The sequence below is a fragment of the Sebastes umbrosus genome, chromosome 12 (assembly GCF_015220745.1).
Source record: "Sebastes umbrosus isolate fSebUmb1 chromosome 12, fSebUmb1.pri, whole genome shotgun sequence".
Classification (NCBI taxonomy): domain Eukaryota; kingdom Metazoa; phylum Chordata; class Actinopteri; order Perciformes; family Sebastidae; genus Sebastes; species Sebastes umbrosus.
In genome coordinates, this window is record NC_051280.1 from 24,228,820 (window position 1) to 24,255,462 (window position 26,643).

Here is a 26,643-nt window from a genome sequence, read left to right on the forward strand (position 1 = left end):
TGACTTCTGTCTGTGTATCACGTCAATGTATAGCTTTATATGTTGTTAGAACTGCTCTTTGTATATGTTAACTAACATTACAGGCTATGATAAATGGCTTCATTGGTCAATATATTTAGTCCATTAGGAAATAACCTTGTGAGAAGTCAATCTTTTTTGATTTTTTTCCCTAATTCCCTCTTGGACAGAATGCTTCGTTTCCATAACAAATGAGCTCCCCAGAAATTGATTATTTCAACTGGAAGAAAATAATGCATAACTCATCCCACGTCTCTGAGCTCCCGTGCAATTTATTCCCAAACGATGAGCCCAAGAGTCGGCATTAGGTGTCGTTAATCACCAGCAACACGTTGATGCACTACCTGACAAATATGATAATTGCAGGTCCCCCCCCCCCTCGAACGTACGGGCTTGTCAGGAGTGAGGAGAGGGGCTGCCTCGCCAGTCGTGACATATGACTTCATGGGCGCTAGGACATTCAGAGCCGGCCCTTGTAGTGGAAAGGGAGGAGGAGGTGCTGCCGAAGATCGTTTCCATGGAAACCCACCATTTCCATTGACTGACTTTGCGCTCACGTAGCGAAGACAAATTACACTGGCCGGGAGTGGGGGAGGTCTGTCAGGCTGTTAGCCCTGGGGTCAAATTCATGTTGTTTTATTTTCTCACTGTTCCTATAGGGGGTATCAACTGAAAACTTTAATTTCTGCCTGTAATGCGCTCTTGGGTCCATATTATAAAAAAAAGACAGACACATGCTTTCAATTATCAGGCTCTCTATCCAGGAGGGACATGCAAGGTAGAGCCTGTAGTCCCTACACACTGTGGGGATTTGCTCTGTGTATCTGCTCGTTTGTTTTTGTTTAAAGTACACTATTCCTTAGTCAAGCTTTTTACATTTTCTAAATACTGTATATCTTTTCCACACAATGTGTTTCTCATTTGCTTTTTTAGTATCCAGGAAAGCAAACATACTCTGCAAAAACAAGGATATAAAACAGTAGGAGGTGTGCTGTTCAAGGCAGACTGGGCTCTATTAACAAGCTAATGGAACAAATGTTGTTAAATGAAAAAAGAAAAAAACACAAAACAAACACACACACACAAACTCACCCCGCTCTCTGGGAACGTGGTCCATGCCAGCTCTGTGGTTGCCCACCGACTGTCCATAAGGGTTTCTGCAAATTAAGAGTAGGAGGAAGGTTGACAAACCTGAATTCAATAGTGTGAAGGGGGGGACAAATCGTTGCACAACATTAAGGAGCACACACAAGTTGCCTCTGCTTGACAAAGGATGCAGGTAAAACTCCCTCTTTCATAACCTCCCTCCACCCACATGCACTCAGTTTTTGAAAGTACCGTGACAATCATGGCATATCTGTGATGCCGCCTAATTAAGGCTTTCTCTTTCCGTGTGTTTGGCAGCCGCAAATGCACTCCTTTCAATATTAATTTGTGGAACTAAGAACAAAGCATCCTCCAAGATGCCTTGGGATGGGAAATATTCCATTAACTAGCACCGGTTCAGAGAGGTCATATGAGCACAGGGAAATTTAATAGATCACATTTGTGGGGGAGTGGGAGGCTTTCACCCCGACACACCAGACGGTGCCATATGAGATTTGACAAATCTGAGTTAACAGGTGATCTGAGGGTTGTTTTCTTCACCTATGGGTGTTTACGACTTGGCGAGGAGGTGAGAGCTGGGCAGACAATCAGAGGAGAGGCAGAGAATAAACAGCAGGATCAATGAGCACTGTTGTCATGGCTGTCAATCAGTCGTCCCTTGATCGGCGGTCCAGCGAGTTCATAACACCTCAGAAGACTGCGACCCCTCTCTAGGCCCTCGACATACAGCTGTGGCCGCGTCGTCTCCCATTGTTCTGTTGTTGTTAGCACATAATTACTGAAACAATTACGCTTTCTTCACGGAGACTCAATGACACGACGCCTGCTGTGCGCCATTTGTTCACAGGTCGTTGATGGCGGTGCTGAAGGAGGGTGCGAGAGGGTAAACAAATAGCATGACCTGTGTAGAAACAACAGCAGCACTCTTTCCAAGAAGCATGGCTTTGTTCTGGCACCATAAATGTTGGTAGATGCTTTGCATTAAAGGCAGTCAGTTACAGTACAGTGTTGTCCTTGGCTTTTGTGTGTCAATAATAGAAGTTTGATTGAGTGGATAGATCACTGGTCCATCTGTAGCTGCCGAGCTAGAGATATGCGCGGTGTTTACAGTCTGTGCTGCGTATTCATTAGAGGAACCACAATGGCTTTTCTTCTGTTTAGAGGATGAGAGATAATGAATAGTGATCAGTGCATCCAAACAGGATAGATTACATCTGTGGCATTCAACTAGTGCACCATTTGGTTCACACTGCAGTTGCAGACAAGATCAAAAGCAAGTGGTGAGACATCTTAGTTCTTAGTTTCAATGCAAATTAGCTTAGCTGTGTGGGTGTAAATGGAAACCAGCTAACAATAGTTGACCACTGGTAGCCTATTTGATGAGCAGTGGTAACCTACATGTGGGATATTCTCAGGTTTTGTTCCCCTTTAAAATAATGTTAATTTTGACCGGCCATGGTTCACCCTGGTTAGAAACTGAAAAAAAATCAGTAACACTTTATAATAAGGGTACAAAACACATACTTAAGGGAATAGTTTACCATTTTGGGAGACCACTTTCTTGCAGAGAGTTAGATGAGATTATTGACACAACTCTAACTATGAAGCTTCCGCTAGGAGCCAGTTAATTTAGGATGCGTTCCAAATCGCATACTTTTTCTTTATACTTGTAGTACATACTGCAGCTGCGTAGTGTTGCATGCAGTATGCATAACATTGCACCTTTAGTACGTACTGTTCGTTCCAATACCCATACTACCACACAGTTTAGTATGCCAGAAAAAGATTTAGTATGTCCCAATACATAGTATGTCAAATGCAGTATGCCAAAAATACCAGGACGTCCTACTACATTCGGTCGCATTTTGCATAATGCAAGCCAGCATGCTTTTCTGGCTATTCTGACCCACAATCCTCTGTGGTAGCCTTAGTTTAGGATAAAGACTGGAAACGGCTAGCCTGGCCAGCTTGCTAAAAAAAAACACAATCCAAGTGTACCAAGTGGGTAACATAATGCAGTGAATGCAAAGGCATAATGAAAGAGGAAAAGATGAGGTCGTTGGGAATATCAACATTTTCCTCAGCATTACCAAGAAAAACAATATACATCTAAAATGACAACATATTAACTTATTATGCACCAAAAAATGAACTTCCATGGGCTCCGCCATTTCTCACAACATCAATAAACAGGTCACAAGTTGTAAACTCTGAGCTTTCAGAAACTTTCCACTTCGGTGCATAATAAGTTAAAGGTCCCATATTGTAAAACGTGAGATTTGCATGTCTTTTATATTATAAAGCAGGTTTAAGTGCTATATAAATACTGTTAAACTATCAAAACGCTCAATATACGGGGAAATACACACAGCCCATATTCAGAAGTTTTGCATTTGAAACAAGCCGTTAGGATTTCTGTTCATTTGTGATGTCACAAATATACAATATTTAGATCATCACACGGTTTTAAACATAAACATTCTAAATGTGTCCCAGTTTATTTCCTGTTGCAGTGTATGTAAATAATATCAGCTGACAGGAAATAAACATGGACCCAAACTGTTGCCTTGCAACGCAATTCGGTTGCAATTTCATTGAAATGCACTAAAACGGAGCGTTTCAGACAGAGAGTAAATATGGGCATATTCAGGCGGACAGAGGGAAACACTATACGACGGGGGAACAGACTTCAACATAACACCTGGCCAAGCTATGTCAACAAAGCACAGAGAAGCTCTGATTACAACACACGGAGAGAGAGTGACTTCATCCTCTGCTCAGGTAGACATTGCTCCTCTATATCTTTGCATAGCAAATAGTTGTCTGCTGCTATTTTAATGCTCTGGATATCGTATTGTAATCATGATGATTTAAAGCATGAATTAAGGCAGGTTGTATCATGAGTTCGTATTCATCACCATTAAGAAATGATGAAGCCACTATGAGCTTGTGTGATTAGTTAATTCTTAATGGATCGGCTAATAGGCTTCCATCATGCAGGCAGCAACATGTGGATGTTTGCATATGAGTAACTACCAGTTTGATATAAACATCTTCATATTTCTATGAGAAATCAAATCAAAATGTGGCTCTGAAAAGTGCCTTTTTCTATGTAACTGGATTCCAGCTCATTTGGTGGCATATAAATTAGAGAACGAAGTACATTTGAATTAACGATCATTAAGTGATGATCCATTAAGAATGAACTAATCACGTGAACTCATAGTCCCTAGATCATTTCTTAATGGCGGTAAAGCATGTGATTTGTAACCAGAGTGCTTTTATGTGCAGATTTATAAGAAATGAAAAGAATAAACAGATGGGTAGGGCTGCATAAAAATAATTACATTCAAAAAGGAATAAGTGCCTCCATTTTTGTTGACAATGGAGGTCACGTTTACCTCTGCATAATATTTAATAAGTAATATTCATGCATTTATAAAAGTGTATCGGTCTTCTATACTGGTGTGCATGAAGATGTGAGCGACGGCAGCTAACAACTTCGGTTGTCGAGCCCGAATATGCGATTGTGAACAAGCTTGTTTTACTGATTAGCACGACTTGAGCCAGAGAGGAGGAACTAATCAGCGAAATCAGCGGCTGTTTGTCTTTGCTTGGCTGCACTCGGCCCTCTGTGGCAACACAGCTGACTGGATGCTCCTGAACTACACGCCGCTGATCCGGCTCGTCCCTCGGGTGTCTGATCCGGTGCGTCGCCCCTTCCCTCTTCTGTTCCCGGTTGCCCAGAGGCAACAGAGACAGAATCACTCAGCCTCATCCAACCACAGGCCCGAGCTGATGCTCCTTTAAACAGGCTTCACCTCACACAAAGCACATGCAGGGGCAGCGGGTTGACCATCCAACGTCTGTACAAAAAAAGCCGGGTTCAAGCCCCTGTGAAAGCAGGATTTCACTACACGCTGAAGCATGATACTGAATCCCTGGCGGCTCGAGAGGTGCTCTTCTATCCAGACGTGACCTTTGACCTCCCCGTGGAGCAGGAGAGGACAGAAATCCTTTTAAAGAATCATAGGACTTTTACAAAAATTAGCCAGCTGGAAGGGATGACACCGTATCTCCTCAAGCTTAACATCTGAGTCCAGGCTCATGAGTCGCTCTAACACTAAAATTTATATTATGTATGAATAAGGTTTTTGTTCGCCAACAACTCTATTCACCAAAGTGTGTTATCGTCAACTCACTAAATCCTAGAAAGCGGTTAGATTGAAAAAGATCCCATTTGTTCCACAGTTCTCCCCCTCCCCGTTAAATTTACAGTGCCTTTGAGATCGCCTCGCTGCTATAACTCAAATCCAGAAATCTCCCCCATCTCCCATAAAACTACAGCAGCGGTGGAGTCATTCTGCCCCTGGGGTAAGAAAACAATGCTGGCAGTGGGAACTTTAGAGCATCACCACCCGTGGCATTTACCGTTTTTTTTTTTTGATCGCCCCGCCGCCGGAGCCAAAATGCCACACAAACTCTGCATTCCCAGGGTGCTTTGGGAGCTCACACATGCTAATGTTTTATTCACTTTGTGAGATGCGGGTGCATCATGAAAGGGAGGCCTCGCCTTGTACCAACTACAGTGACACTCACTACCAACAAGCAAACATATAAAATATTAACATCATCATCAGTGATCGCAGGATGTTCAAATGTCTGGCTATAAATAGGTGTAAAAAAATCGGGTGTTGTGGCTCCAAAAACTTGTTCTAAGCAAAGGTTCTTTTGTATTTGAGTGCGTGTTTCTCTCTATAGAACCACAGTGGAGTGTGATGCTCAGTTTGACGCTTGATGAGCACTTTCTGAACAAGCTGACCTAATTCAATCTTTTTTCATGGCCGCTTGCATCTGCTTTCACAGGTCAACAAATAATTATTCTTGTTGATATTCTCATATATAGAAAGCAGCAAAATACGAATGAAGCTCTCTCTTGATGTGAAAATGCTTAATGCTTACACTAGGGCTGTCAAAGTTAACGCAATGATAGCACAATTGATATTTCAGAGGTTGTAGCAGGCTCAGTTTTAAAGCTAGAGTGAAGCTACTGGCATCATATGAAAACTAGAAAAACCTAAAGAATCCATTGGTACCAACCATGTCATACTAGCTTGTCGCAAAGGAGGCTAAATAACGCTCCAAGTTTGCACTAAATTTTGTCAAGGAAAAACTGGCATGGCCATTTTCAAAGGGGTCCCTTAACCTCTGACCTCAAGATATGTGAATGAAAATGGGTTCTATGGGTACCCACGAGTCTCCCCTTTACAGACATGCCCACTTTATAATCACCACATGATAATCAGATGCAGTTTAGGGCAAGTCATAGTCAAGTCAGCACACTGACAGCTGTTGGGCTTGAGTTTGCCATGTTATGATTTGAGCATATTTTTATGCTAAATGCAGTACCTGTGAGGGTTTCTGGACAATATTTGTCATTGTTTTGTGTTGGTAATTGAGTTCCAACAATAAATATATACATACATTTTGCATAAAGCAAGCATATTTGTCCACTCCCATGTTAATAACAGTATTAATTACATGACAGATCTCCCTTTAAGGTACATTTTGAACAGATAAAGAAATGTGCGATTCATTTTAATCACGATTAACTATGGAAAATCACGTGATTTATCGCGATTAAATATTTTAACCGATTGACAGCCCTAGTTTACACACACATACATAGTGTGGATTACTTTATAAAATGCTTTCCGAGCGGTCGTCTATCTAGTTTTACGAGCTTTTAAAATAAGAGTACAGTAAACGCTGACTGTAAATGAGAGCGATACAGCATAAAAGTGTCATAGTCGCTGAGGTTTTTACTGCAGTCTGTTGGTGTGAATTGGAGATAACTCATCTCTGTAGCTTTTTTGTAAATAAGCACACACTTCAAGTTGCAGTCCAGCTTGCATCATCCATGCGCAAACACTTGCCAAATCTGAAAAAACAAAATTCCAGATTCAAGCCATGTGTTGAAATCCACTGAGTAAGCAGCTAAATAAACGACATGAAGAAAAAAAAGGCCTCCTCTCTCATTTAAACCCAATCCGATGATCATGCCCTTCATGTTTATCCCCAGAGGACAAACATTAGTTAACCCCTGAGCTTTGAGTAACAGTTAGCAGTCCGGCTGGAGGGAGAAACGGGGGGCTGATCATCACGGCCGTGAGAGCCCACTGGGACTTGGAGGGCTGCTGCCGCTGCATTGATTTACTTGCTGACACCAGAATTGATGAGGGATCAGGCTTGGCCACGGTCCAGGGGAGGCAGATTGGACAGGGAGGGGAAAGAAGGCAGAGAAATGTAGCTACAGCTCAGGGGTGGGTGGGTGGGTAGCCGGCGGCAGCAGCAGCAGCAGCAGTGGCGAGGGTGGGCTTCTCCCTGGAGCAACACTCCCCTCGGTGATGGAGAGAGCTTCAGGGGCTACTTGTTAAGCCATTGACCTTTAATTCACACTTGTCATCTAATGTGTTTCACATGTGTGGCGCTTCAGGGAGGGGGGGAATGAGATTGATCAGCTCTGGTCTGGCGTGTTTAAGCGTCCACCGCAATTGGTTTAAACCTTTTGACATGCATCATATCATATGAGGAGTTTCTATTTTACAGTAGAGAGGGACAAGGGACGCCCCCTCTCTCTACTGTCTCTGGGGAGGAAAGGTGGGGCGGGTGGGCATCCTCACTCAGCCTGTGGGGTGTGACAACATCAGGGACAATAGCAGCAACAGGGCAGCCGCAATGGGAACACTGGGATGTCATCACACACACACACCAAACACCAAACACCAAACACACCACACACACTGAGGGAATGGGGCGTGCTGATACATGTGTACATGGATTACAATCAGAGAGCAAATTGATGCTCAGCGGAATTGCCTATTTAACAGAGCGGGTCTACATTATATTAACAGCTTTAATTATCCAAAACATGAATGGAGTCTTGCTTACAGATGTAATTTAGCCTACATATAGAAACTAGACTGATCTGGTATTTAAATTATAAGGATGGTACTGACCCCAATATCAAATTATCAGATAAAATACACACTGTGAACATGTTTTTGTGTGTGTTAATGGGTTTTTTTTAAAGGTGTTTTATTGCCAACATGCTTTTCTTGTGTGTTAATAGTCCTTTTTTTAAGATGTTTTATTGTCAAATAATTCTAATGCAATCCAAACAGTCCATTGTTCATTCAGAGACAAAAGTAGTCATAAAAAAAATATCAAAGCACATACCTTCTACAGCCAGGACCACAGGGACAATGAGGCTGCACACCCACAGCAAGTAATCCATTGTCATAAAACAGGCGTTTTTTGCAACATGAATAAAGGTGTAGACTGGACCCTTTCGGATGGATGGATGGATGGATGGATGGAGACTCAAACACAGCAGAGCACCGCAGCAGCAGAGCTTTTTGTTCCTCTCCCAATTCTCATGTCTTCAGTTTGAGATATGAGGGGCTTTCACCGCCCCATTCCACCCAAAAAATATATATATAATAATAATTAAATAAATAAAAAAATACCGACTGCTTCTTTATGTTGCATTCATTCATTCAGGTTATTCCCTTGTTGGAGTTGTGATGCTATGGAGCGCTCACACTGCGCCCTCTCCTCTCCCACAGTCTCTCTTTATGTGACTTTACCGACACCGAACCTCTGCTGTCCAGGGGCGCTTCTCGCTGCTCTGCCCGAGAAGAGGGGGGTAAACCCGGGTAGTGAAGTCGTCTCCGTCCGCCGGAGGATTCTCTGTGTGTAAGTCCACTTTGGGCCAACTCCGTGTAGCTGTTGCTCCTCTGTGAAGGGATGTGCGTCGGAATGGCAACACTGGGACTGGAGACACACAGAGGAGGCTGCTGGGGGCTGCGTCAAGACAGACGCACTGAACGACGAGCTTCCGGTTAAGGTTTTCCAAAATAATAGTACACACACTATGTATGACTTCATTCAGCTCATTCATTCAAGAGACATGCTTTAACTTAGCAACAATGTGATATGAATGAGCCCAAATTAGCCAGAAATATTTTTGTATTAACAAAAGATACTTTTTATATTAACTTCTTCTTCTTCCTATCATTACCCTTAATGTTTTTTTTTATCTATTCATCGGTCTATTATTAATTAGAGCTGTCCCAAATACCATTTTTTGGGCTTCGAAGCTTCGATGAGAAATATTCGAAGGGATTTGAAGCTTCGTGGCACTCGACCTTCAAATCAGTATTCGAATGCTTTGTTTTTATATATATATATATATAAATATATATATATATACATCTCAATCTCCTTTGTTTCAATGCCCGGGACAGTGCTGCTGCTACACTACTGTACACACACTCACCTCTACACACAACAAACAGTGAAATCCGTCTAAGAATAACTAATAATAATTCATTTTGAATATGAATAATGAATAATGTTGTGGGATTATTCCTTATTTCATGGGCTATTTTATATTTTTAACTATTATTTTATTTTAATTATTTTATATATCCTACATACTGTATATATATGCTGTATATATACAGTATTGTATATAAGAATAATATTAATATTATTAGTTATTCTCAGACGGATATCATTGTTTGTTGTGTGTAGAGGTGTGTGCGTGCACAGTATTACAGCAGCGGCACTCTCCTGGGCATTGAAACAAAGGAGATGGAGATGTATATATATATACATATATATATATATACACATTTAAAACAAAGCATTCGAATACTGATTTGAAGGACGATTACCATGACAACGGTCGACGCATTCGGGTCAGCCCTATTATTAATTAAGTACATGCAATACGAAAAACATTGTAGTAATTTGTAATCATTTTGTATTTCTGTTTGGTGTAGCCTATATCCAACTTAATGTTTGATTTATTTATTTATTTATTTATTTTATCTATAGGCCATGTATCTGTTCTTGTACATCCATTCCCCTGCATTATATTATGTTTAAAGAAAAGCCCAAGAAGAATTTGTATTTTTTTGGTTAAATGTAGCTAAAAAATAGATCCCCTGCACAATTAACAGTTTTGCTTCTTTAGATTATAATAATCTACTTTCTCCCCTTTTATGTAGGCATTCCAAAAAAAAGTGTATAAAATGTGTTATTCTGCAATAGCACATAAATTAATTCCAATAATATCCTATCTGTTGTCTCACAACACAATCCCACAGTCTATGTTCACAATGTTTATAGGCTAGTTGTGAAACACTGTTTCATAGGCTTATATGTCAAATCAATATGAATTAAAGTGTCATTCAGAGGTGAGTCACACCAGGTAGAAAACCGCAGCTGTTGTGGAACATAAGATGACCTCATCCTAACCAGTGATGTCATAGCAGCTGTTTATATTAATCACCTGTCAAACTAACCTGCTCTGACATCACTGAGTGAGGTGACAACATCCATTGCTAGAGGAAATACGGGTGGGTCTAGGTTAACACTGTTTCAAACATGTGAAACACTGATTTCTTTACAGTTGTACTGCTTCATTGTACGTTTTGTGCAAAATAAAAAATCTGAATATAAAATGATTTTCACCTAAAAAAACGGATTTCATATGGAGGATGTTTTTGAGAAGAGATGGAGTCTAATAGAAGAAAAAATATAGTTACATGGGTTAACACGCATGCACATATACATATGCTTGGAGGTGACCTGACGTTAAGGAGGATGCATGTGTGTGCCCATGTAAATTATATAACTATATATTTGCGCTCCCCGACCCCCCTTTTATTTTCTATTAACTTATTTGTTAATTTCATTCATTATTACTCTCGTATTCTTGTATGATTAGTGTTTTTTTGTTGTTTTTTGTTATGTGTGTTTTTTTTTAATTTATTTTTTTGCTTTGTTGTTGTTGTTGTTTTTAACTCCACTCTCTCTTTTTGTCATTATTATTATTGTTATTTCTTTTCTTGGTTTTGTTTTGGTTTTGAATGTTGAGGTTGTTTTCTCTAGTGTACTTGATGGGTTTGTCTGTAAGCTCCTCTACTTAAAAGTTGGTTTATGGACTGTTGTAATTACAAACAGTGGACTGCATATATGAAAACAGCCTTGAAAAAAGGAAAAAATAAAGAATAATAAAAAATAAAAAAAACTAATTTCACGCTTTTAATTTGAAGTCAAAGGTGCTACACTTCCGGGTTTGGTCTGAGTGTGTCTGTGTTGCTTGGTGATGATGCTGCTGGCTGGCTGGGGGTGCAGAGGAGGAGGAGGAGGAGGCTGGTAGGGTGGTTGTCCAGCAGACTGAAGCGGCCACTAGCCCGCAGTGTGTGTCCGTCCTGGCAGCAGGTAACACCGGCCAGGACGCTCCGCTCACCGCCGCTAAACACCGATCAATCCCGGCATTAAAGCGACTGTGGGCGCACTGACAGGGGGGACGTCAATGTGATCTCTGATAACAATGGAGAGACAGCGCCTCCCGCGGGTTATTGAGTGGCCTTCGAGGCTGATAGCCGACTGCATAATAAGCATCTGTGATTGGAGTTACTCTGGGTGATTAAACAAAAAGCAAACCCACAGATTTTACTTCGTCTAATCAACCGAATCATGATAACGGATGTGTACAAGTAGCGGGGCTAGTTAGGCATGACAATTGTGCATTTTGTGAGATAAAAGCAACACATTTTTGCACAGACGTAGGATTATATGTTATGAAAAGATATCGGGGGCGCTGCAAATTGTTTATTGTTTTTTTATTGTTTATTTGTTTTGCACAATTTCAGACTATACAACATAAAAAAAAAAATAAATGAATAATATACAGTGCAGGAAGAGGCAAAAAACCCACTGGGCTTATCTGAAGCCTTCACCTAGAGACAAGATTAATATAAAGAAATAATATGACTACATAATAGTAATAACAAAACAATTAGGACAAGATATATATAATAACAACAATAACAATAAATAAATAAAGCTAAATATTCCTAATTGTTGCAGATTTTATGAGCCTTGATGATTGTGATCAAGCTGATTAGATCAGATGTCAAGATCACAAGTTCACCTCTTTATTTTTTAAAGGGGACATATCGTGCTCATTTTCAGGTTCATACTTGTATTTTGAGTTTCTACTAGAACATGTTTACATGCTGTAATGTTCGAAAAACACATTATTTTTCTCATACTGTCTGTCTGAATGTACCTGTATTCATGCTCTGTCTGAAACGCTCCGTTTTAGCGCAATTCAAGGGAATGGCAACGGAATTGCGTTGCTAGGAAACAGCTTGGGGTCCATGTTTACTTCCTGTCAGCTGATGTCATTCACATACACTAAAATAGGAAATAAACTGGGACACATTTAGTATGTTTACGTTTAAAACTGTGAAATGGTCTAAATATTGTCAATTTGTGACATCACAAATGTACAGAAATCCAAACGGCTTGTTTCAAACGCACAGTTTCTTAATACGGGTTGTGTGTATTTATCTGTGGATTGAGTGTTTTGATACTTTCACAGTATTTTATATAGAACTTAAACCTGCTTTATAATATAAAAAACATGAAAATCTCACTTTTACAATATGGGACCTTTAAGGGTACTTTATCCTCAGAAAAACATGAAAACCAAATTAAAGGAGCATGGTCACTTTAGGTTCAAACTTCACCCCCTTGCTTTCATGATAGAATGACAACCAATACACCTTTAGAGCAGCAAGATCTTCAGCTTTCCATCGGTGCGTTTATCTTTCCATTAGCAGAAAAATTGACGGAGATATTGCTGGATAAATAAAGGCGAGGGGATGAAGTTTGACCATGAAGTGACGTTCCTTTTATTTGGTATTCATGTTTTTCTCAATTTAAAAGCTTTTAAAAGCAACCTTGAAAAAATAAAAAGGGAAAAAGTTTGTCTGTGATCTAATCAGCTTGGACGCACCATGGCAATCATCAATACTCATAAAATCAGTTTTCTGCGGGAATTATGATTATTTAGTGCCAACTCGGAGGCCATTTTGACAAATAGCTGCCACGGCCCTCAGGGCCCAAATTTGCAATATCTATATCTTTTCATAACATATAAACCTACGTCTGTGAAATGCACAATTGTTATGAATATTTCAGCTTAGCTGCCTCACTAAAGTTTTTTAGCATTATTGGATCAATTTCACAATAAAAGTCCACATATAGATCTACACAGTAATGACGCTGCAAAACAGCACCAACACACATCTAGTCTACTGCTGGAACATACAGTAGGTTTCTCTTTGGGCAGGGGATGAAAGAAGATAGCTATACCAGTGCAAAGCAGTGTCTTTGACAGACTGCCTGCCCTCATTAGTTCACGTCATACTTTGACCTTTTTTCAGTCTATGTCTTGCAGTCTCTCCTTTTAGGGCCGTTTTCCATCACAAACCACCCGATCTTTTGTCCCTTGGCGGGTTCCAGCAGAGACAGAGTGTGTGTGTGCTGGCTGGTAGCAGCCTAGCTCAGGGACAAGGCTCCCCTTCACACTGCTAATTCATCCCTCTGTGTGCCCCCACTGCTGCACCCCGACACAGGAACACACACATGCAAAGTTTCCCCCCAAAAGTCCCTCTGTGCTGAGATCCCCCGCTTTATCCCCCTCTCTCAAATCTTCAGCCCCCCCATCACCTCCACCCCAAAGTGTCCTTTGTCCTCCAGGCTTTGTGCACTAATTAACTACAGTTCAGTTCCCAGCAGGCTTGGGTCAGCCTCCACTACTGAGACCAGTGATGGACAGCTCTCTTTAACCAGCTATATTCAACCTAAAGACAAAAAAAAGGAAGAGAGTGTCCCTCACGGCAACATTGGTACAGTCATTATGAGCAGGTTAAGTAAATAACATGTGACAATGCTGCTGCTATTTGTTAAACATCCCTTATAGCTTGCTTGTTTGTGAGTGAGTGTTTTTTTAAGAGGCTCCTAAGAGACCAAGAGAGTGTTTTGGACAAAAATTTACAAATCTGCTTGTTAATTCACTTTTGCAACAGTCCTTGAATTCCCTCAGTGTCTGGAAACACACACAAACAGAGAAGAATTATTAATGGATAACACAAAAAAAAAGCAATATCCCATTTATCTTTTCACTTCCACTAATGCAGAGTCTATAATGCGTTCCTTATGTGGAGAAAAAAAGGGACCAGATTGTATTAATTTAACTGGAAAGGGGCCATAGTGATGCGTTCAGATTACCGTATCTCCAGGTGTTGTTCCAGCGTAACCTCTCACCTCCTCAGACATGATGATGAACTGGCAGTTAAATCTTAAACTCCACAGTTGCTGACTGGACCGGGATTGTGTGTGCTTCAGTTGTTGCCGCGACAGGTGGAATAAAGAATTGCTGCTCTGGAGAGTCTTCCCGTCCTGCCGCAGCTGAGAAATCAGTTCTTGGGCTCAGAGGGGGGGGGAAATACATATATTACAGTGCATGGAGAGGAGACATGACGAGCCAAGGATGAGGTGGAGGGAATGAAAACTAGCTCTGTGGGACGACAGTGTTAAGCTGACAAGAGGGGATGACAGAACATCTCCACAAAGCCCCACTGTCTCCTGCAAACTGCTTGTGAGTTATGGAGTCTGTCCATTTCACCGTGTATAATAAACATGCATGTGCACATAGAGCTGTGTGTAGATTTATGACACACGTATATGAATCCATTTTCCTATGAATTTTATATGAATCTAATCTTACTGATCTCTTTGGCTTATGCTCTCAACATAAACAACGAAGCCCATAATTCATACTTCTGCTTCATATTCTTCCTCGATGCATAATTTATAATAATATCCTGCAGGGAACAACTGGCTTATGTAAGATAGTGACAGGAATCTTTCCAATAAATTCTTAATTTAATCAATCAAACAAAATATCAATTGAATGCTGGTTATTTGTGAAATGGCAATCTGTGCAACGCATCCTTATACAACGGTTCATATACGGACATGTTACGAAAAAGTTATTCCACATTTTTAGTGCGTTTTCCTACGAATGTCCAGCAACAAATGACGAATGTCCAGCAACTCGTGTCAATATCCGCTCGTTAAATGCATGCATGTCTTTTCAAAATAAACTTCCGACTTCACAGAAAAGTACTAAGTTAGGTTTAGGCAACAAACCTAGTTAGTTAGGTTTAGGAAAAGATCGTAGCTTGAATCAAAATAACTTCAGTAGTTGCGTAACTTAAAGCTGAAGTAGGCGAGATTGGAGCAAATAAGATTAAAAAAAGTTATTCCTATAAAACGGTTGCTATATCGTGATAGTAGTACATGAAACAGGTAACCTGAAAAACATCATGTGCCTCTGGTGTCCTCCGGTGCTCCTAACGGCATCTACAAGATTTCACAGACCAGAGGAAAACAAGCAGTAAGAGCTGACCTGAGATCTGCTGTCCAGCTGCCGTCTATGAGAGCCGGCTGTCAATCACTCGCGAACTCCAACCAAACGGTCAAACTAGGCAGCGCTGATCAAATATTAATCAATATTATGTTACGTTAATGCCTATTTCTCGCCTCAAATGTTTTCAGAATCATCTCGTAGTGTACTGTTTAGCTCTAAAATGAGAAAGTTAGTGTGAAATCTGGTGAAGGAACGCCAAGTACAGCCAATAGGAACTCCCTTTCAATGAAATGACCTGTGATTGGTCAAAGTCTCCCGTCACAGACTAGATTTTTTAAAGCCTGAAAACAGAGCCATGCAGAAGTGTAGTTTTCTCTCAGAACACTTGAATTACAATATGCTGAAAGGTTATTATGGAATTTTTGCCCAATGATGCCAAAAATATACTGCCTACTGAAACTTTAACAATGGAAGTTAGGTGACAAATAAATAAATGTTGACATCTGGTTTCACACGGGGTACGAATGACCGGTCTCCTGGGCAAAAGTTGGTCGTTTCTAGAAGGTAACCCACAAGTTGGGAAAGTCTCACATTGACCTTGAATAGTTATGGTCAGGATACGCCGTCAGGCAGCGAGTCCCACGAGAGTTTTTGCAAGTTTTTGTCAGATTTCGTAATTTGGGGGTTAGCCAGGCTAGCTGTTATCCCATTTCCTGTCTTTAAATCTAAGCTAAGCAAAGCTAACCGCCTGCTGGTTGTAGGCTCATCTTTACTGTACAAACATGAGTGCTGTCAATCTCGTCATCTAACTCTCAGCAAGAAAACAAATAAGCATATTTCAAAACACACTATTCCCGTAAATACCTTTAATTTACAAGCTCGAGCCTCTATATGTCACGGTGAAATATTAGCACAAAGCTGCTAAAAACTCTGGCCATAAAATGTGACACTCTATTCACGACAACAACAAAGATAGATAATCTATTTTCTTCAGGGCTGCTGCTGTGAGGAAACTAGAAAACAAACTGTCAACAAACGCTGGGAGACAAAGTTAATATCAGATAATGAGGGGAAAACAATGCCAAAGAAGTCCCACATAATTCTGCATATATTTGAATATCTGTCATTGTCTGTCTGACTGGCTCCTTGTTTTGCTAACAAGGCCGAAATAAAGAGCTCAGAGTCCTCACGAGCACGACATGAAATAGTGCAGGAGTGGCGCTTTGCTTCATTGATTGGAGGAGTAATGATACATGATTATGTTCAGACAGGGAGCCGGCTGTTAGCTGGTGCTAAAGGGCGCGAGCACTGCTGGGCTTTTCACACAAGCTGCTGTCAAAGCGTGGCTCCGTGCACCGCTGATTGATTGAATGTGAATCGGTGTTGGTTTGGTGAGCTCGTCGTGTTTGTCTCACTGTTCTCATGAAGCTGTCAGTGTCAGATACAGCTCCAGGTTGGGGGTATATAGAGCTCTACCAAACACCGGCTGCACTTCCTCTGACTCCCAAAAACTTCACAGCTAATCAGCGGAAAGCTGTCACTTATCTTATAAGGAAGCTTGCATAATTGCGGGATTTCAGATGGAGATCTCAGGTAATCTAAGGTGAGATGAGTGGAGGCTTGCTCGTGAAATAATGAGTGTTCATCTGCAGAGTGAGGCAATACACAGCAAAAACTAATTAAGAACAATTCCATTTTAGTGGGCACAGACAGTTTCAGCAGAAGTCTTTTTCTTTCAGAATTATTCACAGGAGGCGTTATTGATGATTCGCCACATTCGGCAATTTTCCCACCATTCTCCTCCTCCATTATTCATCCACCTCTACTTTTTAATCTCCTGTGAGCTGACTCAGAACTCCACTTCCATTTGCAGACTGTTCCTCCTCTATGCTCATGTCTGTAGCATTGATTAAATGGACCCCAGTGGGCTGGGGATTACATCGGGCTCTATTTGAAATGGCATTTCTACAGTGTTTTTCCATTACTGAGCATACTATTGGAATTTAGATAAACTGGGTCTGGGTATATAGGCTCTGTTGATTTCTGAGTTTATTCGCCTGGGTCACATGGGGTCCATTTGCTGCAATTTAACAATTACCGGCTTTGGCGTGTTTGCTAATTTCCCGCGTTCGCATCCCTCACCAGCCTGCAGCGCAGCCAACCGGGCTCCCACAGGAAAGCGGCGAGGAGAGGGAGTGGGAATATAGCGGAGGCAGAAAATGAATACAGACAATTGTTTTTCATCAGCTGAGATGGAGCAGGGACACGATCAAACAGGACTGAGACAAATTAGATAGCAGAGGACGGAGAGTGAGAGACGGAGCGCCTGCTGTTTCCGTCTCTGCTTCTGTCTTGCAAACGTATTTGTGGGTTTTAACTGTGAAGCTCAACGCTGGTTGGTAATAAATAGCTGGCCCCCTCGTAGCTTTAAGTGGAGAGACGGTTTCCCTCTTTGCAGCCACTGGCAGGTCAGAGTGAAGTACCCTGTGGTCATTAAACATGTGTTAGATCACTCTGTTTATTCACTGAATGCAAATGTGTTCACACGTTCCATCATTCCAGGTTTTCTGGTTTCCTGCATACAGATGTTGAGAAACATGAGCTTTTTCTACCTCCATTATTAACACACTCTAATGTTCAATATCTAGGAAACCTGCAGGCTTTTGACCTCTTCATAGCATTGTGATATTCCTCGACAAGTGGCCAGGGAAGCGGTGTCTGCTGCACTATCCAACAGCTCCTCCACTTCCCCCCGCAGGTGAGGTAATTGGTGTCAGACTGTTTTGCTTCTTACACTTCTCATTTGGAGTAAAAAACTGTCTGGCGCTGCCAGTGTGTCCCAGCTTGGTTTGGCGGTCATTCCAGCTAAAGGTCTCCACTTTAACAAAAGGATTTCCTTGCCCTGTATAACCTGCAAAAATATGATCTGAGTCAGGCAGCAGCATAGTCCACTTTTACTCAAGAAGTGATCACGTAGGTTGCTGCAGAGGCCGCTCGTGTGTTCCCCCCGAGGCTAAATACAACCAGTAAAACCACCAATTACTCCAAAATATGATGTAGACCTTTTTTAAAGTTTCACAATAGTGCCCGTATTTTTGTAGGTTGGTGAACACGGTGCACAGGGTGGTTATCCTCGATTACAAGTAAAAGTCTTGCATTTGAAATGTTAGTCAACGTTGACATATCATCACCTTTTACGTGGGTGAACTTGTTAGCAAGCAGTTGCTTATTTACACATCCAGCAGTTACAGAGCAATATTATTATTCATTTGGAGTCGTGTTTCTATTTCATAAACAAGTCCAATACTCTAACTCTCCTAGCTCTGTTTTTGATCCCTATACCAACTCCTAAGGGAATATCTGTCTCTTTAGCTACTAAATGCTCCACTATGCATGTGTGCACCAGCTAGTCGTAACGTACAGTAGGTTTATCAGACCTTTTTGCTTTTTGCCAAAACTAGGAGCTGAAAGAGGCAATAAAAGTTCAGCTAAATATTTCCGTCAGGAGTTGTTTGAGACCATAGACTGTATATAAGAAGTGGACGAAGTCTTGTAGTGACGTCACCCATTTTTTTGTGTACTGCTGTTTTGAAGCCTCGAATTTGACATTTTGGTCGTCGCCATCTTGTTTTTTTGCAACCAGAAGTGACAAGAGAGGGTGGAGCTAAGTACAACCGAACGCTGAATATAATTTACTTTCATGAACTGAAAACACATTGTGAAAGGGTTAAATATGTAAGACAATAACACGGACAACTCCCAGACCGGACAATGCCGTGGTAGCGTCCTGTCAATCACATGGTAGCCACGCCCTAAATCATACCCTGCTTTATGGTCTATTTGACTCTAAATGGGACCATAATTTACTAAATGAACATCATGCTGTATTGAAGAAGACTTGAAACTAGTGATTGAGACCATAAACTCATGTTTACAATGTTTACTGAGATAATAAATCAAGTGAGAAGTAGGCTCATTTTCTCATAGACTTCTATACAATCAGACTTCTTTTTGCAACCAGAAGAGTCGCCCCCTGCTGGTTATTAGAAAGAATGCAAGTTTAAGGCACTTCAGCATTGACTTCACTTTTCAGACCTTGCACCTCCATTTATAATAACCTTTTTCTGCATGAGACTATGAAAAATAAACTCAGCATGTTTGTTGTTGTTCTGTTATTGCCATTCATTATCACAACCCAGATCGAATAATCTCTTCTGCCTTCCATAAACTTGCATTCGTTTTATTTGCTGCTGCATATTAAGACTTGTTACTTCCTCCGCCAACACTAGGAGCTGTGCATCAAACAGAAATTACTTTCACCTGGAGACCCACCGAGCCATGACCTCATGGGCCTCTTGGAGAAAAAAGCCGAGGAGTCAATCTGAGGGTCGAAGGCTCTTTGAAACCTTTTCATAATGAGGTCAGGGTGATGCCGTGTGCCCCGTGTGCGTGTGTGTGTGTGTGTGTGTGTGTGTATGAGTCAAACGCCTTGAGAAAGGTTTATTTCATGTTTGAGCGGATTAGCCGGACCAAAACCCCTCGGAGGATTGCAGGCTGCTGCAACTCGAATGTAGCAGAAATGACTCCACAGCCAAATATAAAGGTAGCTGTGATGATGATGATGATGATGATGAGCGCTTGCGACTGTCTGCCCCCTCCGAGCCTTCCTCTCCTCCTCATCCCTGCGACAGGTGATGACACAGAGCGAGGTGAGGGAGAAGCCTGGTTGTTAAACAAGCTGAAATTTGGGTTGGGTTGGGGGTGTTATCTGGCGTGAGGACACAGGATTTATTACATCATGATGCAACCTGCTGTGTGCTTCAGTACATGTACTCATCATGACTTCAGTGGAGGATCATTCACTCGTGCAACGTGAGCGCCTCCTAGTGTCGGTAAAGTGCAATAACTAAACTCCACACTACTACTTATTCTAAGCAGGTTTTGAGAGTGAAGGCCATTCAGACTGGAAACATTACTCTAAAATGACAAAGAGTGAGTTTGCATAGTAAATACACTTGATTTTTCAATGTGCTGTTAATGTTAAACTGTTGTCCCACAATGCAATGCACATAATAAAATAGTACAAATAGAGGAGCCACTCAGAGCTGCAATTAAAAGAAACCGTGGCTGACGATGATGATGATAATGATGTTGATCATGATGATCAGGGTGATGATGAGGATGATGATGATAATGATGATGATGAAACAGTTTTAGGAAAATCTCAGATAACAAAAAAGTATGAATCTTTTTCTTTGTGAAGTTTATTTGGCATTTCAAGGTGGCAGTTTGATTTTTGATTTTTGATTCTTAAAGGTGCAGTGTGTAGGATTTGGCAGATTGCAACCAACTGAAACTTCCCTCATGTGCCAAGCGTGTAGGAGAAAATGGGAAAATGTAAACGACCCTATCTAGAGCCAGTGTTGGTTTGTCTGTTCTGGGCTAGCAACATGGCGGCTGTAGCTCCATAAAGAGAGGGTCGTGTCTAAAAGGGAACCAGCAACTTGGGGAAACTCTTGCAAGATAGCAAAGGTTGGGCGCTGATCTTGAATAGTTAAGGTTAGGATAGGTCGTCTGGCAGCGAGCAGGTGTTTTTGCAGATCTCAGATGAGATTTCACAATTTGTGGGTTACCTTCTAGATGCAACCTGAAGAGAGGACCCGCTCTGAATAAAACAAAACACAACAATTTGTTCAGTTTCAGGTGATTATACACTAAAGAAAACAATAGATCCCCCTAAATGCTACACACTGGTCCTTTAAAATGCATCAACAAACATTGACATATCATTTATCAGTGCCATATAATATGCATTATTGTACATACAAACACCATTCATAGTTCCAAACAGGGTTATAGCTACTATTAAAGACATAAAGTTCATGTTTTTTTGTTGATGACATGAAGAAGGATCTACTAGAGTACACAAATATTAGAATACTCGAAGAAAATACAAAATAAATATATCAAAAATAATTAGTTTGACAATTTTCAAGAGTTAGATGAGAGTTAAATGTACATATGAAGCTGCAGCGAGAAGACTGTTAGCTTATCATAATAATGAATGACAAAGAGCAGATGGGTGACGGAGTTAAAATGTGTGATTTTTGTTTCTTTTTGTACAAAGACAGGGACAAGCTGAAAATAGAGCCTCCAGAGCCTCGTCCCATGAGAGGTGGTCTGGTAAACAAAGCTGTCATGTTATTGTGATGATGGCTGTAGATGCAGGAGGAAGTTAGTGCACTGAACCTAGGCCTGTAATGTGGGAAGAAGAGGCTGAAAAAGCGATCCTTTGCTATATGGCAGAGCAAATAAGGTAAATAAAACAATATACTGTATAAAGATGTTTATGTAAGAATTTCATAGATTTGAATCTCAGATAAATTCTTTCTGACAGGGCGCTCTTGAGTCATGCCATCAGCAGGCCTATTATAGCACATGTCACATCTCCTTAAAGCCCTTCATGCTCACATTTTGATCACGAGAACGCTGACTTGTTCATCACTCTTCCAACCGGATGGTCTACTTGATTTGATTCCTCTCTGTTGTTTATACACATCCTCAACGGAGAGTCTTCATTTCTTGAGTATTTCCCACATGCTGATTATTTATTATGGTTTATTTCCGAAGAACGCCCTTAAGTGTGTTTAAAGTGAGCCAGTGTCGCTGGCACCCATGCTATGCTCTTCTGTAAACTGTGGCTGAATCTAAAAAAAGCCTATACCCAAGTTAGGAGAGGCTCGACAGAGTGTCACCGCTGCCCTTTCCTTAAAGTCAGCGGCAGTGACAGAAAGTCTAACAACCTCTGCAAAAGAGGGGATAAACATAATTATGGATTACGGCGTTTTGAGCTGTTCAGGAGGACGGATGCTGAAGTGAACTGCACCACCAGTGTGCCGCGCTGCAGCTACTTATACAGTAAAAACTCTGCATGGCTCCGAGGTTATGTTAGGTCATCCTGAAATCTTCTTGTTCGCTGTCACGCAGTGTTTTCTGTCTCTGATGCTTCATTGAAATGTTTTTCGCTTAATGAATCATCCAAAATATACCCTAATATACATGTTCTCAGTCTCTGAGTTGAAATCTTATAGAAAACAAGACAGCTGTGATGTTTTCAGTTTGATTACAAGTAGTGTTTGTGACGTGGGTTCAAATCAAGTTTTGTTAGGTTTACACAAGTACAAGGGTCAATGACTGTTGTAACCACAAGTGGTCCTTCAAGAGAAGTAGAAAGATCACTTTCTCAGTACAAAATAAACCACAATTTTTAAGTGGCCGCACACTCTGCCTGTTCGTAAAAGAGGAACCTGTACCACTGCCTCAAACCCTCTGCTTATAGCGAGAGTCATCAACAGCACCTCTCAAATCATGAAAATATCCCACACGTCCTTCTCTTCAGAAGAAAAAACACTTCAGAAAGGAAGATAAAGGACATACACTGAATGTACCTTACTATACTTATCTGTGGTAGCTATCTGGACCACTCAAGTGTTCTTTAGCTCCTTCTGATGACATCCGTATTAACTGACGTAACACTTGCTGACGCAGCCACACATCCTCGATATCCAACAGTCATCCAGACACTGTCACTGGGCTCTGCACACATGCTTCTCACTCCACCGTGTTGCACAAAGTAGAGCTTCAACTAGTGATTGTTTTCATTTTCAATTATCTATGAATTATATTTAAAATTCCTAGTTGAAGACCGTCAGACAGCTCATTCAGAACGCAGCTGCTAGGGTTCTAAGGAGAACCAGGAGAGCTCTTAAATCTTTACTTCCAGTTGCTGCTGGTTTATAAATCACTCAACAATCTCGGGCCACAATATATTTCTGATCTCCTTAAAGAATATAAAGCCAGTAGGGCCCTTAGATTTTTAGGAAGCAATCACTTAATAGTACCTTGAGTCAGAATGAAACAGTATGATGACCCTCTCCTCCCTGTTTGCCTGTTACTTGTGGTGCGTTCCATTTGAACTGGGAAGTCGGTGAAGTCGGTGAAGTCGGACGAACCTCACCAACCCCGACCTCAAAATCCAAGACAGCTGCTCTGTGCATCAACAGTAAAAAAAAAAGTGTAGAAATATACTGTTTATTAGCACTTCTGTCTTATGTGTGGATTAAATCAGTCATAATAGTAGTGTAACAACCTGCAAATTGGAATTTGGAAAACCAGTCTCAACAAAAGGCAAAAGAGAACACAGTGACATTTTAAAAGCTTATTTTATTATCTATTACAAACACTAAAAAACGCAGCATCGGTTTGTGTGACTGCTTTCCCTGCAGGTCTTGGAGATGGGCGTGGCAGAGGGTCAACACCTGGTCTCATCAGCAACACTGGCAACACCTGGGCAACACCTGTGCGCCGGCTCTTTTAAAACCCCTGTTGGAGCTCAAGTTGCTGGTTCCCTCTCCTCCTTGAGACACCCATTTGGGTTTGTGTTGCTGCACCATAACATTGCACTGTTCCACTTATGCACTCACTTTCACTGCTGAACTTATTAATTGGCTTGGTTGTGTGCATCTCCTCTTTAGTCATGGCCATGGTTTGTCCAGGATCATTTTAATTGAGGCTGTGGTTTGGTGCCATATGCTAATGGTTACATCCGGCACACCCTGAATTTGTGTTTAGGGAATGCAATTTAGATAAGAAAAGTTGATTTGGTTGTTTAGTTTTGTTTCTGGAAGGTTGGTCCTGCAGCCAGCGTGTGTTGACACGATTGGGCAGGTGTGAGCCATCAGCAGTGTAAGTGAGTTTTTAAAAGAGCTCCGGCACACAGGGCCCAGGTGTTGCCAGTGTTGCTGATGAGACCAGGTGTTGCCATTTCACTGACGACCCTCCGCCACGCCCATCTCCAAGACCTGCAGGGAAAGGAGTCACACAAACCCAGTAACAGGGCGAAGCTGCTCTTATCCACTACGCTGCATACAGATGGAAGCAACTTACTGATGATCTCAAATGCACACCAACCCCTCGCCACTTTCAGATCTACATGAAAAGCTCTGCTGTTCCTCTGCCTTTGACGTGTGACGCGGGACACACTCTGACTGTGTCTCTGTCTATAATGGACACTGTGATGGAGGCGTGCTGCTATAACTGGGCAGACTCACAGACGGGGGTGAGGCGGAGAAGACAGAGAACATCTCCACCGGCCTTTTTGATAGATTAACACTCAACACACGCACACACTTGTAAATGTATGTTAAAGATGCAATTAGAAACACTGAGAGAGTGCTCTTAAATGTCAGATTTGTTTAAAAGGAGCTGCATTCACTGCTGTAAAAAGGCCAGCGTCTAAGTATCCTGCTGCCATGTATAAATATCATTAAAAAATGTCAGATACTTCTTTTTTTTTAAGAGAATGAACCCTGTGAGTTCATGTGTGTTTCCAAGGTTGCAGTTTTAAAATTATTTTTTAATATGTCAAGGATGCAATTATCTCATTGGGAAATGGCACACAATTACTTACTCCTATAATGAAATTCAGAGGCACCAATAAAGCGTGAAAATATTATAGATAAATGGATTAGCTGGCGTTTGGTTTTAAAGCAGAAGCGTGGTGTGTGGAGAAGAGAGGTGGAGCTGTGGAGCTTTTAAGAGACTGTAATTGCAGCACATGAATATGCACAGTGGAGAAAGCCTGCAGGAGCTGCTCGCTGCACATGACCCACGCAGCTCCCTTTTGGACACAGTTCACAGTTTTAAGACTCCACATTGAGTTAATTAAATCTGCAGAGTTACGAGGGAACGTGTTTCCATTAGAATATAACAGAGAGCAGACACACACATATACTGAGAGCAGACTGGGACGCGGCTCCTTCATGCAGCCTCCGCAGGCGCCCGAGAAAAGCTGTAAACAATTAAAATAAATCCAGCTGACATAAATCCTCCTGATATCTGTTCTTATACAACGCTGCAAACAAAAGCAGTGCTGGCATGGAGGAAAACGTCACACTGTGAGCCGCCGTCAGCCACTGTGCGACCCTGCAACCTCACGTATGGTGGTTATGGCTTGATGCTCTTCAGGATAATGTGTTCCAACAGGAGCAGAAGAGCAGCCATGCCACGTTGTCATCTGGGGACACTTTTTTGTTATCATCACACCGCTATCGTGCACCACAAGCAATCCTAGAGAGACAAATGTGTTTCTTTCACTTTGTTTGCTATTCTTCAGCCACACAGTGAAGGGGTTTCTGGGCAGTGGAAGGTATGTGACAGAATTTAATATGAGCAGGAGAACCGTCTCCAGGGACAACACTGTATGTGATGTAGATGGAAAAACCTGTGGCTTGACCAGAGGCAGGTACTTTTGTGTGTTTCTATGTCCCTACTGTTACAAAAAGCAAAAGCATTACACATATTTTTTTCCTTTTATAGCTCCAGCCCCACAAGAACAGCCGTACTCCTTATACAACACTCAAATAAACAATAGTAAGGATTTAAGAAATTGAAAAGGGGCTAGGAGGACCTGTCACCACATTCTTAATCTTTCACGACATCCTTAAAGGATAAGTTCACATTTTTAAAAGTCTGTCTTAAAGGTACAGTGTGTAGGATTTGGCGGCATCTAGTGGTGTGGTTGCAGATTACAACCAACTGAGTACTCCTCCGCTCACTCCTCCCTTTCCAAGACTGTGGTAAGGTGAGTGCAAAACCGTGGGAACACCGCTCGCCTCGCTCCGAGGCCATCCTCACCATAATAACACTACTTTAGGAGCAACGGAAGTCAGACGGCAGCTGGCGGTTTTACACTCTGCGGCTCACGTTACCGCAGTTTCACTAGTGTGTCGGAGAACTACGGTGGCCTTTAGGTAACGTAAAAACGCGAAAGGCTCTCTCTAGAGTCAGTGTTTGGTTTGTCTGTTCTGGGCTACTATAGAAACATGGGGGCGCAATATGGAGGACTCTGTGAAGAGGATCCGCTCCCTATGTAGATACGAAGGGATCATTCTAACGGAAAAACAATGATTCTTATGATTATTATATTCCATTTCTGCTAATAGATCCCCCTGAAATGTTACACACTGTTTTTTTATATAATCTTTTTGGCCTGGTGACCCAATAGTCAAGCCGTCCATACTCATGACCCCTCCTCGCAGGTTGCGTAATGTCAATGAGCAGTTCAACCAAAGACTGATGTTTTCAGAAACAAATAGAGAACAGATTTTTGTGTTGCAGAAATATTTTTTCTTCTTCTTTTCTATCTTACTAATAAT

The 26,643-nt window shown here is 41.5% G+C and overlaps 1 protein-coding gene and 1 long non-coding RNA gene across 2 annotated transcripts in view; one reads left to right on the forward strand and one right to left on the reverse strand.

Moving 5' to 3' along the window:
- Window positions 1-9,018, reverse strand: part of ephb3a (eph receptor B3a) — a 32,166-nt gene extending 23,148 nt beyond the window's left edge. The window contains exons 1-2 of the mRNA XM_037788054.1: window positions 8,365-9,018; window positions 1,111-1,175 (exon numbers count right to left, since the gene is read on the reverse strand). Coding sequence (XP_037643982.1) covers window positions 1,111-1,175; window positions 8,365-8,428 — 129 coding nt within the window. The 5' untranslated portion in view covers window positions 8,429-9,018. The remainder of the gene's footprint in view (window positions 1-1,110; window positions 1,176-8,364) is intronic.
- Window positions 9,019-15,102: 6,084 nt separating this feature from the next.
- On the forward strand, window positions 15,103-22,600 carry LOC119498029. The gene is made up of 3 exons (XR_005209034.1): window positions 15,103-15,234; window positions 16,641-16,642; window positions 22,587-22,600. It is a non-coding gene; the product is annotated as an uncharacterized LOC119498029 (long non-coding RNA).
- The last annotated feature ends 4,043 nt before the right edge of the window (window positions 22,601-26,643 follow it).